Here is a 16,912-nt window from a genome sequence, read left to right as displayed (position 1 = left end):
CGGGGACGCTAGGCTCGTCGGAGCGATGTAGGACTCGCTCCCAAGTGTAGGGGGGCCTCCTGCAGCGGCTCCCTGCAGGGCCTGCGGCCCGTGGGCTGCTGAGGCCGGCGCCGAACGGGCGCGTTCTTCCCCTGCGTGGCTGTGGGGAGCGGAGGGACGGTGAGGGGTGTCGGGCTGGCCTCAGGGGAGCGGTGTGAGGAGGGGCGGCCGGAGGATTTCGGGGCAGGCAGCGCTGCGCCCGGTGGGACGTGGAACACGGTCCCGGTGGCAGCGGACAGCGCCGGGCTTCGCGCTGTGTCTGCCGGAGCTGACTGGGGTGGGGGCCGCCGCGGCCTGAAGGGAGGCGGCAGGCCCGGCTAAAGCAGCGCGGAGCTTTCAGTGTCCCCGAGCTTCCAGCCTGGCTGCACGTACCCGCGCTTGCAGGAGACTTTACCTGCCCTTTTGTACAGTTGCATCATTTTACAGGTTTTTGCAGCAGGCTGAATCAAGGACTGATCCAGGTGATAAACCGCTTATCTTTTGAAGTGTTTTTTTTATACATTTTTTTCACTATCTGTTTGCATAATCCCAGGAATACACTTGTGTTAGACATCAGCAGAGGTAGAACTGAAATATGGGATGGGAAAAAAGCACTGGAGGTGGAAGTCCACAGAAGCTGCTTGCACCGGTTTTGCTAGTAGCCAAGCCTGTCGGTTCTGGTGCTATCTCCAGCACTGAAAGAGTAGCTTCTTTCCCCAAGGATAGCTCACGCTTTTTTGTTCAGTATGTCCAATGTTCTGAAGCAAGATTTTGTTTGCAAAACTGTTAATAATCCTCACCAGTTTTTTTATGAGTGTTCTCTAAAGAAATGCTTACACTGGGAAGTTTAAACTCCTACTAGTGTATTCTAGCACAAATGCAGTTAATGAAGCACACACACGCACACACCCCCCAATGTAGACTAACGTGAGTATGCCCGAGTACATACGCATGTGTACCTGAGTATGCGCAAACAGGAGAAAATTACAGAACTTCTGCCCTGTACAGAACATTTATTAAATACCAAATACTATGGGAAAGAAACACCGAATGAGGTCTGTTAAAATACTATCTTCGAAAAATGCCTCAGTTTATTACAGCTCCAATTTCCTCCCCACTCCCCCCCCCCCCCCCCCCCCCCCCCCCCCCCCGAAAAGTCCACTTTGTTCTTTGGTGTGAATAAATGTAGGCCAAATCGAAACAAGAGTTTCGTTACTCAAAAGAAGTGTGAGGTTGAGGGAACAGATTTGACATTCCTTGCCAAACTCCTGCAGTGCCTCATGCTGTGAAAGTGAATTCTCAGAAGATATGAGGCAGGGAGAAAACTTGGAATAGAGCCCTGTTCTCTGGAAATTGAGTTGCACTTTTCATCTGCTTAAAAAATGTTCTGAAAGGACAAGCTGTTTAATGCAATCAAAAGGTCTTATTCAGAGCATAGGAACACCATGTGTCATTTTGCTTGCCAGATTATTTCTGGGTTTCAGAAATCAACTGCAGTGCAAAGGTTGTAAAAGACAAATACTGCAGTGCTGTGGAACAGATAGGATACATCAAGCTTGATCAGATCACCTGCTTCCAGAACCTCACAGACATCAGAAATTAAAAGTATTTTTCATTTGTACTCTCTGAGGGAGAAAGATGTGAACCATTTGATGTCTGTTACGGAGATGGAAAGGCGCAAGGACTGAAACAGCAGAGATTTCACATGCTTCTTGTCCTTTTCGAGTCTGGGTGTAAGGGGAATTATGCTTGCGCTGTTGCTCTGCTTGTGATGTCTGGCTACGAGGTTGCTCAGTACAGAATCAGGAGGTGATAGGCAAAGATGGCCCATTGCCCAGAATGTCCCGCACAAGATTGGCAGTGATTTGCCAGGATTGTCTGTGGTGTCCCTGTAATACTTGGGAATCTGGATGGTTAGGGTGAGTGGGGTTACTTGCATCTGCAGGTTAAGTGCCAATGAGGAGCGAAGAAACAGACTGTTAGCTAGGTAAAAGGTCTAAATGGAAAACCTATTCTTTGAAAGAAAAGAAATTTCAGTGTGTCAGGGTAATGTAGGCAGTGGATTAAAATGGAAAATCCAGCAAGTGAACTGTGATGATACTTCCTCTAAAGAAACGTGAATCTGCTTTTTATTTGTCTAACTGAAAAGGGAGCCCCCAGAGCCTTCCTGAACAGTCTTGCTCTTGCTGGGAATAAGGAAATTCCTTTTCCTGCTTTCTTTCCAGAGAGTTTGAAGTAAGCAGAGGTGATACCTAGGAACAGCCTCGGAACATCAGCTGAAAGGGAATTTCACAGGCAGCATTCCCTTCTTGACTGGGATTAGCATCTATGTGCCAACCTTCTTCCTGGAGTAATCAATGACAAAAAAAGCATTTAAAATCAGTGGGTGCAAAGGGTTAAGTTTTGGGTCATTCAGAAATTAAGGAAAAGTCCTTTAAACTGAAAAGGGAGAGAGCATGACAAGAAGATGGGAGGTCACGTGGGTTTTTTTGTTTGTTTGCTCCTGTTTTTTATATATTATTTTCTAACTCAAACTTGAATAAGGCACAGCCAAGAAAGAACGATGCTTTGTCTGCCTTTCTGTGGCTTGATAGTTTAATCTGTAATTGGTCCCAAGACATTTGAGCTCCACTCATTTCCCAAACACCATGTCCCTTTGAGCTTGTTAGCAGAGCAGTGGGTGGCGGAGTAGCCAAAACGTTGTTGCCTTCTTGTTTGACTGTTATCCCCTGGAGTAGGGAGAGGGACTGCTGATAGGGCAGAGAACAAGGCAGAGGGGCCTTTGCGTCTTTTCAGTGCTGTTTGCTGGTTTTGTTTTCTGGCATCTCTGAGGCTTAAGCTTTGGAGACCAGCCATCGAACATCCTGTTTTCACTGAATTTTCCCCTGTTCTTCCCAGTCTCTTCTCCTTTCTTCTGGTTGCAGAGTTGCTGCAATAGCACCAAGGTAAGAATATGAAACGACACTTCTCGGCTCATTTCTCACATGGTGATTGTTATCTTTGAGTAAGAGGTATCTGGTGTTCTAAGCAGATAAAGGCAAGTTTAGCTGGGATCTCAAAAATCAGCGTGCTCTTCAGAGAGCTTGGCAAAAGAGGCCAGTAATGTAACTCCAGATTTACTAAGTGCTGAATTAATCTAACCTGCTTAGAATTGTGCTGTGTGGATTCCAGTGCAGCAAGTACTGAGCAATGCCTGCACACTTTAAGTCCTTATGCTCAATCCTGCTCTCTTTGGTCAGTGGAAGTTTTAGGGCGAAGCTGCATCAAGCCTCACTTATGCTGGGATTGGCAAGAACAGCAGACAGGCAGTAATTCTCTTGTGCCACGGTTGTGTGACCAAGCTGCAGCTTCCAGCCTCTCCTGATAAAGCTGAATGGGGTGCTCTATGTAGTTCTTTACTTCTGGGAGTCTCCTCTTGTGCAGGGCTTGTTTCCCTGCTGGTCCTGGATAGCAAGGTTTGTTGCAGAAGTGTGACCTGTGGCCCATGCTCAGAACTTTCTGCAAAAAAGAGCGGAGGGACAGCTGGAGTTTCTGTGTGCATGGTCCTGGCACACTGAGCAGCCATCCCTGGGTAAGAGAGTCCAAACAGGAAAAGTAGACAGTCTTGCTCTGTTACAAGAAGAGAAAAGCCAGAACTAGAAATGCAGGGCATAAGAGACAGTTGGATGGAAATGTGTAGGAAAGGAGGAGGGGAAACAGAAGGATACAGACAGAAGTGGATATGTGGGTGAAAGACAGCCCTAGTCACTGTCTCAAGAATATCCTACCCCTATTCTGCACCTCTCCTGCGTGCTCCTGAGGCTACAGAGATCATTGGTTTCCCTCCTTAGAATGAGGTTCATAAAGCAGGGCTCCAGTTTCTCCCAGGTATGTTGGATTTTGAGGAGCAAACCAGAGGATGTATTACAGGAAATAAGCAACTGAGCATGCCAGAGACCTTGGCAGCAGGTTCTGGTGCTATTCTGAGATGTCAGCCAGCCCTAAAGGAAATGCAGGAATGTTCTATGTTTCTATCTAGCCCAGGAATCCTGCCTATGGATTCCAGGTAAGGAGCAGCTTCCTGCAGAGGGAAAGGTGCTTTGGCTCAGTGGGACTCTGTACAGGGAAGACTCAAGGAAAAAGCATAATTCAGACAGCCTAAATGTTCCCACCAGGCAGCAGGGTCTCTCGTGAAACTTGTTATGCTAGGCTAGACATGGGAGATTATGTTCAAAAACTTGCTTGGAGGATAAGCTGTTGATGACCTCTTTGGCACTTGAAGGTCTCTGCAAGAAACTGTGGAGAAAGAAATTGGGGGTGGAGATGAAAGAAATAGACAAGGGGAGGGATAGTGGAAGAAATGTCTTGGGAATGAGAACTTTACCTCAAATGAGTTTATTGCAATGATTATCTACAGTGTATGAACAAATGTGGTGGAACAGATGCTGAACTGTGTTCACTGTCTCCATGGGGAGAAGCTGAGAGGGATCGCAGTGCAAACCAGATGTTTGTCATTTTGTTTGATGCATCTCCTGAAAAGTGCTGAGACAATATGGCCGTGGAGCAGAGTCTAGGAACAGGTGCTGGACATGATGGGGAATGGCAGAAGTGCCTTCCTGCTTACAGGAAATGCAGGTTTCAGGTATAAAATGTGCTTTAAAAGCACTGGAATGAGGTACCCTGGAAAACCTTCCTGCTCTGAAACTTGCTTTGCTTTACTTCCTTTAATTTGTGTTCTTCTCTTTTTTACTGAAGATAAACAAGAGCCTATGAGAACTTGCACCTCCCTTCTCCCTCACAGATGGAAGGCTCCAAGGAAAAAATCATCCTGAATATTGGGGGAGTGAGATATGAGACATACAGCAGCACCCTCCAGACCTTCCCAGGAACCAAGCTGTGCAGCCTAACAGAGCCCCATGCCCCAAGCATCTACGACTATGATCCCGCCACCAAAGAGTTCTTTTTTGATAGGAGTGCTGAAATCTTCAGCTACGTGTTGAACTATTATAGGACCAAACATTTCCACTGTCCCATTGATATCTGTAGGTCAGTCTTAGAAGAAGAGCTGGCTTTCTGGGAAATAAATGAGACACAGCTAGCATCCTGCTGCTGGTTGAAGCTGAATAACAAAGAGGTGCAGCCAGAGGAATTTAACATTTGGGATGAAAATGAACAGACTGATGACCAGTGCCTCATAGTCCAGACAGAAAGAAGGGATTTCAGCTGGCGAACCAGGTGGCAGCCAAAGATTTGGTCTGTTTTTGAAAAACCCTTTTCCTCTTTCAGTGCTAAGGTAATACTATGTGTGGAGATGGACATAGCCTGTGTCCTTTGGGATTACTGGAATGAATCCATGAAAAATGATAATGGGTTCATAGCTTTGATAAGTACACTTTGAATCCCAGATTAAAAAAGAAAATTAAATGCTGTCTTCTCATTAACAAATATCTCCTCCTTCTCTCCTGCTCTTGTTCTATGTACAAAATGCATGCTCTGTGCCTCTTTAAAATGTCAGGTGTGCAGAGCAACAAACAAGTTAGAGACAGCAAAGGACGTTTTCTGTGCTGCTGGTATTTCTGGAGCCAACATTTGGTGCCAAAGTGGCTCTCAGTGTGAGTCTGTCTGTGTTACTCCAGCTGTCAGACATTTCCCCTTCCTTACAAACTCCAATATGGGAGTTCAGGTGTTGTTTATTTTATTCCAATCTTCTCTATTATTTTGCAAACCTGGAAGGAGAAAATGCACCCCATGTAAACAAAATGATGGTGATTTGAGAAAATTAGTCTGGGACTGTACCGTGCCCGTGGAGGTGATCCTGGGCTTGTTTTGGGGCAATGAGGTTATGTGATACATGTTTGTTGAACTAATTGCATTTGTGCCCTTTCCTCCCTCTGCAGTGCTTGGCTTTTGTTTCCCTGCTGTTCATCGTTGGAATCGTCATCATATTCTGTGAGGAGACCAAGGCACAATTTGAGTTTTTTACTGCTAACTTCACCTCTATTGGCTATTCTGAGGTCTCCCACAATGACCGTGAACCCTATTACCACCAGCCTGCCTACTTGCTTCATCTGGAGCTTTTCTGTGTCCTCTGGTTTACTTTTGAGTTCTCTGTGCGATTTTGTTTCTGCCCAGACAAGAAATTGTTCTTCCAAAATCCCCTGAACATGGTTGACTTCCTCTCTCTCTTCCCGGTTTATATTGAACTCTTTGTGGCTGGGCAGATTCAGAGAATGCCAAGCCTGGGGCTTTGGTTGGGCTTTGTTCGCGTTGTCTATCTCCTCAAGCTCCTGAAGATATCCAAGCTGATAGAAACGCCATTGATCCTCAGGGTTCTGTGCTACACCCTCAAGTCTATCCTCAGAGAGATATTTATCCTGCTGATGCTTCTGGCCTTTGAGACCCTCTTCTTTGGCTCTCTCTTTTTCTATGGGGAGTTGCTGGGTAGCCACCCCTCCTACACAGGGGAGCTGCACTTCACTGACATTCTTGTTTGCTTCTGGTGGGCTTTGATCACGCTCACTACAGTGGGCTACGGAGATATTATCCCTCTCACCACAGCTGGCCAAGTGACAGCAGCCTTAGCCGCGGTGTTCGGCATGTTAACTATTATCATCCCAATACCCATTTTCCTGGTGAAATTTAAAAGCTATTATGACATTGCTATCTTCAAACAGAAGCTGAAAAGGAGCAAGAAACTTTAACACTTCAGAACCTGCGTTCCCCTTTGCTTTTAGCAATAAACCTTCCCTTTTGTGGGAAGGGAGTGCAAGTAGTTCTTACTGCATTTACTTGCTGCCTTAGCACATTTCAAACCATTGGTGAGGCCTCAGGTTGCAGTACTTGATCAGACCTGTCAAATCCCATGGGTCTTTCTCACATTGTACTTCATTCCATGCTCTTTTACATGCCACAGTTTCTCTCTCTCATCTAGCTCTTCGGAGACAGGCTGTGATGCTGCATTATAGCCTGAATGTGCACCACATAGCTCAGTTCCATGACCTGGGGCCGCAGCATATTCCCTCAGCTGGCATACAACCCATGATGCTAGCTATGCATTCCATCACCTGACAGACCATAATAACACTTTGCATGCTGGGAAAGAAGATTTGTGCACGGTCCTGCTCTGACAGTGGCGAGGAAGCATGGGTGGTTTGGTTTTGGTTTTTTTTTAACAGTGTTCTGTTTCCTCATTTTACCTTAACAAGCCAGTGCATCTGATTTGCCTGCCCTCACACAGATGTAAGGAAGGCAGCAGGCTGAACTGGGTATCTGCAGTCCTGAGAGCCAGCACTGTTTGATAACCTGCTTTGCAGGCTCACAGGAATTGCTGTGGCATTCGGGTAGCAGCAAGGAAGCCCTCTGACGGCAAACCCTTTTTGGTTCCGCTGAAGTTAATGGCAATTTTTCCTTGACCTCAGGGAGATCAGCATTGCATTGGACACTTCCAGTGGATCAACATATTTCAACAGTTCTGGATTTTTCTGTAATGAAGTCACTGAGCTGTTAGCTAAAATACCTGTGTGGGTTTTGCTGTTCAAAAGGAAGAACATAATCTACAGTACTCAATATAATTTTAATGTCATTTACTTCCTTAAGGCAGAGATATAAACTAGGAGTATTTATCTCTTAACTGGGTAGTCTTAATTGTTACCTATGTTGAATTTTGAAATAACAAGTATTGTTGAGGTATGAAAAAAACCCATATCCCATTTTTTACATAGCAAGACGATGTGCTAAAATTATTTTGTTTACTAAGTAAAAAAGTTCTGTATACAATAACATTTATGTATTTAAATTTCATTAAGGCTGCATTTTAATTGTGATTTTGATTAAGTTTTGCCTGTCACTATAATTTTGCTGTTCAGGATAGCATTTTAAGGCTGCTTTAGTTTTATTGGAACAACAGGTAGTTTTACTCTATTCTAGTACAATTACAATGAATTAGTTTCTGTAAAGAGAGAGAGAGAAAAGCACTGCAGACATTTCAGGCACAAAGCACACAAGAGGTTGAAGACACCCTGGCAGTGTAAGGAAGGTGTGGGTGTTCTCCTGCACCCACTTTTGCTATCCACAGAGTGGAGGAGTGCGCAGGATAAAGCCATGCGTGCTGGTGCATAGTGATTTGTCTTAATTAGATCAAAGTAGTGATATGTTTTCTGTGGATCTGTATAGTCTTCTTGGAAATTCTTGGAAAGTAATTGCAGCAGTTTAACAGAGATTTATCAGGCCTGTTCTCAAGTTTTCGGCAGTCTGGGAAAGGGTCCATGATATAATCATAGGCCATGACCCCATTTAAGAATCCAAGCCAAATCCACTGGAACAGTTACATCTTACTGGCTGTGAAGTTAGGAGGTGGTTCAGAATGCTGCAATGGTTATTTTTGTGTTCAGCCAGCTCTGCTGGTGTACATCCTTTTTTTCAGCAGATGCTTCACAGGAGACAGATTTTCTGCAGTTGAGGAGAACAACTTCGCTGCTGCCCCCAGAAGAGGATGCTCTCTAAGGGCATGTGGCAGCCCTGTTTCTGCACAGGAAGTATGATGTGAACATCAGAACAGGGTGTTGCACTGCTCTCTGTAACATGGCTCCATTCAGATCCAAATGTACATTCCTGTCACATCTGTTAGTGTCCACTCCCGTTTGTCATAAAACCAGCAGTTACAGCAGCAACATTAAGTTGACATTGATATGATGGAGGAACAGTAGTTCCTCTGGATCAAAGGATCTAACCCTGCTGAGAACTCAGCACTGGATTTATCAGAGGAAGAATACATACTCCAAGCTCAAAAAACCTGCATGGAGTTTGTGGCAACCAGAATTGGTTAGATCAATAGCTGTTGTTCAGTGAAAGAGCGGTATATGGAAAATCATCATCTGTGAAGTGTTGCCAGGCTCTAGCTGAATTTAAATTCCTTAAACATAGTAATGTAGATGTTACGGTGTCCTTGGGGAGTCTCATTTTCTGAGAGTCAAATTGCTATATATATATATTAGGAAAACAATGACTTAAAAAATACACTTAACTTAGAGAACAGTGCAATGAATGATATATTTCACTCCAGAGAATAATCATCCAGCTGAGTTTCAAAGTGCCAAAGACAGAAATCTATTATCCTGGCTACATGCCGGAATTGCCTCTGAGGTTTGTCCAGTCACCAGAAGATACTGTGGAAAAATAGCTTTCTGTATAGTAATAACATACAAATCATAAAACTATCTCTGCACTAGGGTTAGGGATTTGAAAGCTTGGAGAACTGATGTCTTGGGGCTGAAAATAAAATCAGTGGTATTCAAAAACCCATTTAAGTTCTAGCTGTCATTTGTTAAAAAAACCAGAAGGTAACTGTTGAAATGGAAGGATGTAGGTGACAGAAGGACCTACACGAGACTCTGAAGTACCTGTGACTTCCCTAATCCTTAGGGTGTGTTTCACATACGCCTCAAAGCAAAGAGAAGGTGCCCCAAGACAGAGGTGTTGCCAAGATAGATGCTCCTGTCATTTGCCCAGCCCACTGCCACAAGGCCAGCTGGATCACTTCAACGCGATCAGAAAGTGGTTTCTTACGTTACTGTTTTCAAAGTTCAGCACCTCCTACTGTCTGCTTTCATCCCAAACTAGACACATGTCCAAGCTGTGGCATTCATGAGCATATGTACAGATGCAGGACTAATTCCATTCCAGCAGTGAGGAGTGGCTGCGCTACCCTCGTTTTGCTGTCATCTGTGTGATGTTAAAACTAGGGCACCTGCTCTTGAATCGAGGCTCCTTTGGGCCTTCAGGCATCCTCAGTCTGGGACCCTGGGGGTATCCAGATCTATGTGGTCAGTGAATCAAGGATCCAGCTTACTCTCAAGACCATTTTGTGGTTTGTGCATGAAAAGCCACCTCACCCCATGCCCTAGAGTGGCATAAACAGGGACAGCCTGAGAAGTCACATGATCCTGGCCAAGTTCTTCTGCTTGTGTAGAGCAGGCAGGCAGGACACATTTCTTCCATGTTACTAATTGCTAACAGCACACAGCTAAGCACACTGCAGGCAATTTCACCACGTGCTGTATAGCCCGTGTGAGACTGGTGCATGATGCACATTACTGCGGTGACGGAACCCTGACCAGTAGCCAGTGCCCACACAGCTGGTTCCTTACTCTCCTCAGTGGGATGGGGAGAGAAAATAAGATGGAGAAGCTTATTGGTAGAGATAAAGACAGGGAGATCACTTACCTATTACTGTTACTGGCAAAACAGATTCAACCTGGGGAAAGTAAATTACTGCCAATTAAAATAGATTCAGATAGTGAGAAATAAAACCCAAAATTAAGCCAATAAATCAATAAAGGTGGAAGGATTTTGATGAGCCTTTATAATGCCTCATTACATCTTTCTTACTTTTTGGACATTACATCTGTATTAACACCTTATTATTGTGTTTGCATGTTAAAGACATATAGGTGTTTTCTCTTGCTTTGCCCTTTATTGCAATCAAGTATTGCATCACCAACACTTTCCTGTGGCATATGAAGGCACAGACTCCATGTGAGATCCTTCATTACATACATAAGTGCTGGTTATATACAGTCACTTATCAACCCAAGTTCTGACCCTGGAATGTGCCTATGTGCAGCAAAGCACCTTTGCAGCCAGTTCACACCCCACCAAGCTGCTTGCCTTGCCTTGCCTTGCCTTGCCTTGCCTTGCCCAGCCCAGCCCAGCCCAGCCCAGCCCAGCCCAGCCCAGCCCAGCCCAGCCCAGCCCAGCCCAGCCCAGCCCCGCCCCCTTAACAGATCTCTTCTTCCCCCATACTTAAACTGTGGGAGGCTTTGGCGACGTTCCTTATTGCAGGCAGGTGTGCACAGTAACTGATTTGCAGATGAGCTCAGAGAGCCAGATTTAGTGTTAGTGATTTCCTCGCTACATTTTAAGACACAATCACTCTGCAACCTGGCACCCAGACAATGCACAAAGCCCTTTCTTTATCTCCACATCCGGGGCTTGGGAGCAAGCAGGAAAAGCCTGCACAGATTTCAGAAAGAGCCCTTACGCTTTCCCCTCCCCATTTTTTCTGGGCTTAACGCCACCCCTTCACTCCTGACTCTTCTGCCTATTACACCACCCACCCAGCTGACAGCCTAGCTGCCCTGCTGGGGCCTGCCCGGGCCAGCTGTGCCTAGCCCAGGGTGCCCTGGTCCCCTGCAGCCACCTGCACCCAGCGCTGCTGGCACGACGCGCATCCTGTCCCAAGAGCACCGGGCTGCAGTGTGGCACTGGAGCCCCGCTGTGCTGCGGCAGCCCGGTGAGACAGGGGGAAAAGGTCATGCTCCCAGGTGAAGGTAAGCACAGGGATGAAACAATCCCTAATGCACAAGCTCATCTGCCACCAGCTCACCTCAGCAAACTTTGCCTCCGGTGATGAGTCCTGGAGCTAGAAACCAGGGTGGGGGTGTGTTGCCAGTACAGGCTGTTCCTGTCAGCCCAACTGCTGTGCCATTGCTGTTTTCATAGCTCGACCATGGACACACGGCCCTTGGAGAGGGCATGGTAGGCTCTTTGTGAAAAAAGGGGAGAGGATATGAGCTTTGGCAACAGACTATGAAAAAGCCTGCAGCAGATTTCAGCACTGAGAAGGCTGGGATTCATGGCAGAAAGCCAGAGAAATGGCTGGCATTTTACATCAGTGCATTGCCCTGACCCAAAAACCTTCAGCTTCCTGGTCACCAGAGTGCGGGGCGTTGCAAGGCGTTCTTTGCTATGGCATCACCTACCCTGTGGGATTCAGGTAAGAGTCTTTCATGTACAGCGAAAGTGGAATTTGTGAGGATTCCCACCCCAGAGGGGTCTCAGCAGTTGGTAATGTGCTTTTATTTTGAATCAGAATAAAAAGTCAAAAATGGCTATCAGGGAGGCAGAAGCCAAGCACAAAACCACAACAGCCAGAGCAGGGTCTTTGTCAGCCAGGACCCAGCTACATAGTACCAAGTGAGGTCAGCACCTTGCAAGTCCGTGGTGATAAGAAGTGAGTCTGCAAATCAGGACCATGTCCAGTGACAGTTACCAGGACCACGCAGTCTGGTGATCACCAGGTAGATCCAGAGTGAAACAGACTCTTTGAGAATACCGAACTGCCTCATTTTGATTCAGTAAAACCACTTGATTGCAATAAAGGCAAAACAAGAGAAAATGTCTGTATGTTTAACATGCAAACACAATAATAAGGTATTAATACAGATGTCCAAAATAAGGAAGTGTCGTGAGGCATTTCTAGCTCATCAAAATCCTTCTACCTTTATTGATCAGAAAGGAAAAAAAAAAACCACTTTTCACAGAACCATAGAATATCTCCAGTGGGAAGGGACCCACAAGCATCATTGAGTGCAACTCCCTGCTCCTCAGAGGACTTCCTTAAACTAAGTCATATGACAAAGAGCACTTTTGACTTCTTTCATGAAAATATCAGCAGAAAGAACACAGTCCTGCAAAACAGCTTAGGATTTCTCAGCAGAAAATTTCCTTGCACATGCTGACCATTGCTGCTGACTTGTGCTGACCTCTGAATCAGGACCGAAGAGATACAGCTTCCCCTCCTTTCATGTTCCCAGTGCTCCCCAGTGTGGAAGGATGAGGAGTTGCTTGTCACTGGGAAATGCCGGCACTGCTTCACACAGTACAAAAGTGATGGGGAAAAGGGGCCTGTTCCTGGCAATGCGGCTTTGCCAAAGCATATGAGAGTTCCTTCCCCTCTCTAGACCATGCTTCTCTCCCTCTTGTGGAGCCTCTTACCTGCAGATTTCCCAAGCAAAAGGAGCACCACAAGGAGTTGTGCTTTAGTGGGTAGCAAGGGGGAAACATAGCTGCCTGCTGGCTTTACCCGCCATAAGAGCAGCTTGTGGGACAGTTCCCTGATGGCTCCAGCACAGACCAACAAAGGCTTATCCGTGCCTGTGGCCAGCTCCTTTGGCCCTGCGTAGGAGTTGGAAACTGCAGCCCTGATCAGCTTTCAATCTCTTTTGCAGTGCTTGGATGCGAGCAGGGAGTCAGGTCTCAGGCCACAGGTGATCTAGGAGCCGATAAGAGCAACGGCATGGAGATGGATTGTACTGGACTCCCAGACATGATTTTTAGGTAGGTGGTTTTCTTAACCAGCCATGCTGTGCACTTTGTGCTTAGAAGCCACTGTCTCCCTAGGTTGCCGTATTCACCTGCAATGCTTGTTTTCTTACCGTATTCCAAAACTTTCTTCTTTCACATAAAAATTAAATGTTTAACACAAATTTTCTCACAATGGGTTAAGGACCAAGCTGTTTCTGATGCCCTGCATGATAAATAAATTCATGGCCATGAGGGCTCTGCTAGACCCCCACACCCTTTGCCACTTCCACATGAGCTTGGTTTCCAAGCTAGGTTTCTGAAGAAGTGTGTTTTGTGGCTGCTCCCCATCCCAGCCAAGCAGTTTCAGACTAGTGTAGTCCACTCATCAGGAGCAGCAGAGAGAGGAAGAATAAAACCTTCTGCAGCAAGACAAAATGAGCCATCCAGGTTATCCGTTTTCTTGCTTGAATGAGATTTTGAGGCATAACTGCACAAAGCGATGTTCTTTGCTGCCACTGCAAGTGGGAGCCTGACCAAAGTAGCCAAGTGTGCTGTGTCCCACACCCCTTTCTTGCATTGATTTGCAGCCGGCTTCATGCTCCATCTCCCTACCCCTTTTGCCACAGAGTGGCAGCAAATTAACAGGTGCAGTTTGATCTTGTGTCTTCTGACACAGTTGCAGAGCTTGTGAGGTGAGCAGGACTCAAACTGAGGTAGAGGACTGCTCACAGTGGCCATTGGTCACTGCTAGATGATACTAACTCCTACTTGCTTCCCAGCTGGTGATAGCCTGGAAGCAGTTAAAAATTCAGTACTCCAGTCCTTCTCTTCTGAGTCTGTTCTATTAATATTGTCTGCACTCGATGCACTGAATTTCCAGTGATTTTAGCCATGCTAACTCCATAGAGTCTCCAAATACTCCAAAGCATGTGCTTGCTGCTGTGCTCCTTGGGCTTGTGACAGCTCTGTGCTCCCTGTGCTTTGGACCTTGTGTGGTTATTGGACCCAACCTGCCCAAGGCTGGGATGAACAAGCCGTAAGCCCCATGCAAGAAATCTCTTTGTTAAGTGTTTCATTACGGGAACGGCCAAACCCTGTCCACTGCTTCTCTCTTCCCCTACTACAGAGGCGGATACTGGTCGTAGAAGGGACAGGCTGTCAGGCTTACTGCACCCATGTGTCCTGGTTTCAGCTGGGATATTGTTAGTTTTCTTCTCAGTAGATGATGCAGTGCTGTGTTTTAGCTCTGGTGTGAGAACAGTGTTGAATAACACACTGGCGTTTTGGTTGTTGCTGGGTAATGTTTATACTAAGTCAAGGTCTTTTCAGTTTCTCAAGGCCCTGCCAGCGAGCAGGCCAGGGAGTACAAGAAATTGAGAGGGGACCCAGCCAGGACAGCTGACCTGAACTGGTGAGGGAGGTATTCCATACCATGGGATGTCATGGTCAGTATATAAACCAGAGTGGTTTGCTGGGGGCGCCAATTGTTGTTCGGGGACTGGCTGGGCATTGCTCAGCAGGGGGTGAGGCTTGTTGTACTGTCCATCACTTGTTTTCTTTCCTCCTTTCCCTTTGGATTTCATTCCTCTCTCCTCTCCCTCCTTTTCACTAAAATGTTATTGTTATTATTATTGTTATTGTACTTTTGGTTTTATTTTATTTCAATTATTAAATTGTTTTATCGCAACCCATGAGTTTTACATTTCTTTCCAGATCTCCTCCCCATTTCTCTGGGTGAGGGAGGAGTGAGTGAGTGGCTGCATGGTACTTGGTTACCAGTTGGGGTTAAACCGTGACACCATGAGATGGATGAGAGGGGCCACTGATGCAGCTCAGGACACTTTACAGAGAGGAACACGCCATGTTCTCAGGTACCCTGAATGCTGCCAGCACCGGTAGCATGGTGAGAGCTTGTTTGCCAGTGAGGGCAATGACTTTCCTGGGCCCTTGGGATGTGGAAACTTTAGGGTCTGGTGCAGCACACTCCCACAGTCATTCAGCCTGCATCTGCACAGGGCATCTGTGCAGCTGGTCTGTGGGCAGAATGACTCAGGAGCAGAGGGAAATTCAATTGCGGATGGTGAAGTCAGAGCCTGGTGAAGCCCCAGGCTCTGACTCACAGAAAGCAAAATGCATTGGACGTGTGTGGGAAGTGAATGAAAGTGCCCAAATCTGGATGTTTCTCAGGATGCAAGAAAAGTACCTTCAAGAGATACCCTGACTCTCAGATGGCCATACTATTAAACTTTTGCTCACTGAAGTGCAAGTAGTGCTCTTTCCAGGTATTTCTGCCTTTGTTTCTGTGCAGTTGTAGCACTGTTCTCCTGGACATATTTTGATTTGATGTCGTTGTGCTTGTCTGAAATGCTTTTAATTCAGATCCCACAAAGTTTGCAAAGAAGTGGTGGAAAATCCTTGGTGACTGAACAATGGGAGAGTGTGTGTGTGTGTGTGTATGTGTGCGAGTGTGTATGGGGGCCTCTCCACTCACTGTGGCCAGGCAGCTTGTAACCACTCTGATGCTACCACATGTTGAACAAACCTGTTTTCAGCCTAAAGGTTGTGCCTGGAAAAACAACTGCTTGTGGTAAGGCTAAATTCTTCCTACCTAACACTTTGAGTATCCTTCTTTCAGCCTAGTCCTACCTTCAGAAGGAGCATTGGAGAAAAACTGGTGAGGAGTGGACTCTCTCTCACAATTCCCCACCAAAGGCATTAATTGCAGCCACCCTGTCTCCTGGCTGCCAAACTGCAGAAGTCATTCTCCAGTGAGGCCACATTTGTGACTATTTAAGAAGGAGGCATGGATCATCTAGTGAGGTCGACTTTAATCTACTGCTTGCTTGCGTTTCTCTGAAACAAATCTCCATCCCACCGTTTATTAGGGAGCGAAATATGAAGCGAATATCCTTCCTTCATTCCAGCCTCACACAAAGCTGACCCTCTGTGCCCTCTGTGTTAGCAGTGTTAAGAATCATATACGTATCTATTCACATGGTTCCTGGCAGCCAGCGTGGTTTGATAGTGTAGACCAGGTTGTAGTTTTAGGCTATGGATTTTTGTCTGTTAAAAACCTTGTGACAGAGTGCACAGTTCTCTCTTTCACATTGCTGCCTCAGAGGTATATTTAATAATAGTAATTAGAGTGCGCAGGACTCTTCATCCTTAAAGGGCTTCCTAAAGATGAGCTAATTAGTCCACACAACTTACCAGTGGGTAAACCCCTACAATTTTTCTTTGAGATTATTAAAGAGTGGAAAGCCTATGCCCATCATTCAGCAACACATTTGACATTGTGCTTGATTTTAAGCATGTCTGGGAGTGAAGTACCTGTTTAAGTGGGCTTAAGAGCCCAGCTACCTGTTTGGGGGAAAAGCTTCCAATTGATTCTGGACTAGGATAGACCCATGCTGGAGGATAACGAATGTGTGAGCATAGCTGGGATGGTCTTTCCCTCACAGCCCTGATTAGCTGCCTCAGGTAATAACATCCTTGGTAATAACATTGAGGACATAGTACCAGCGGCTTTAACGCAGTTTGTGTCAGCTTGTCACTGACTCCTGGGAAGTATTTGAGTAACTTAAATAGGTGAACTCACATCTTCGTGGTTCCTGTTCCTTCCGCTAACTGCTGCAACTTGCACTTTACACTTGCAGCACAGATGCAAGGTATAAGTGTCTCTGTATTTTCTGCTAAAAATTTTTCCTGCCTTTCCGCTCTTGAACTTTATGAAGTGGAGATCCGCAGTTTCTACATGCGCTGAACAGAGCCATTGTGCTCTGAGAAAGGCTTCCTGCATCTAGGAGTTTTGCAGAGTGACTGTCTCAGGCTT

General features: G+C 46.0%; 1 protein-coding gene across 9 annotated transcripts; it reads left to right on the top strand.

Moving 5' to 3' along the window:
* The first annotated feature begins 12 nt into the window (after positions 1-12).
* On the top strand, positions 13-7,808 carry LOC101916395 (potassium voltage-gated channel subfamily C member 1-like). Of its 9 annotated transcripts, none has more exons than XM_027781350.2 (5): positions 14-159; positions 2,917-2,963; positions 4,415-4,639; positions 4,753-5,290; positions 5,895-7,808. In XM_027781350.2, the coding sequence occupies exons 4-5, from the start codon at positions 4,799-4,801 to the stop codon at positions 6,696-6,698; spliced, it is 1,296 nt and encodes a 431-aa protein (XP_027637151.1). In that variant the 5' UTR covers positions 14-159; positions 2,917-2,963; positions 4,415-4,639; positions 4,753-4,798; the 3' UTR covers positions 6,699-7,808. The 9 variants fall into 9 exon arrangements, with proteins under 9 accessions (XP_055673883.1, XP_027637185.1, XP_027637151.1 ...); XM_027781342.2 differs by having other exon boundaries at positions 14-500; XM_055817908.1 differs by lacking the exon at positions 4,415-4,639 and having other exon boundaries at positions 13-159; positions 4,799-5,290.
* Positions 7,809-16,912: the final 9,104 nt, after the last annotated feature.

This window comes from Falco peregrinus, chromosome 13 (assembly GCF_023634155.1).
Source record: "Falco peregrinus isolate bFalPer1 chromosome 13, bFalPer1.pri, whole genome shotgun sequence".
Taxonomy (NCBI): domain Eukaryota; kingdom Metazoa; phylum Chordata; class Aves; order Falconiformes; family Falconidae; genus Falco; species Falco peregrinus.
Note: the sequence above shows the minus strand (reverse complement) of the source record. Positions and strands in the feature narration are given on the sequence as shown.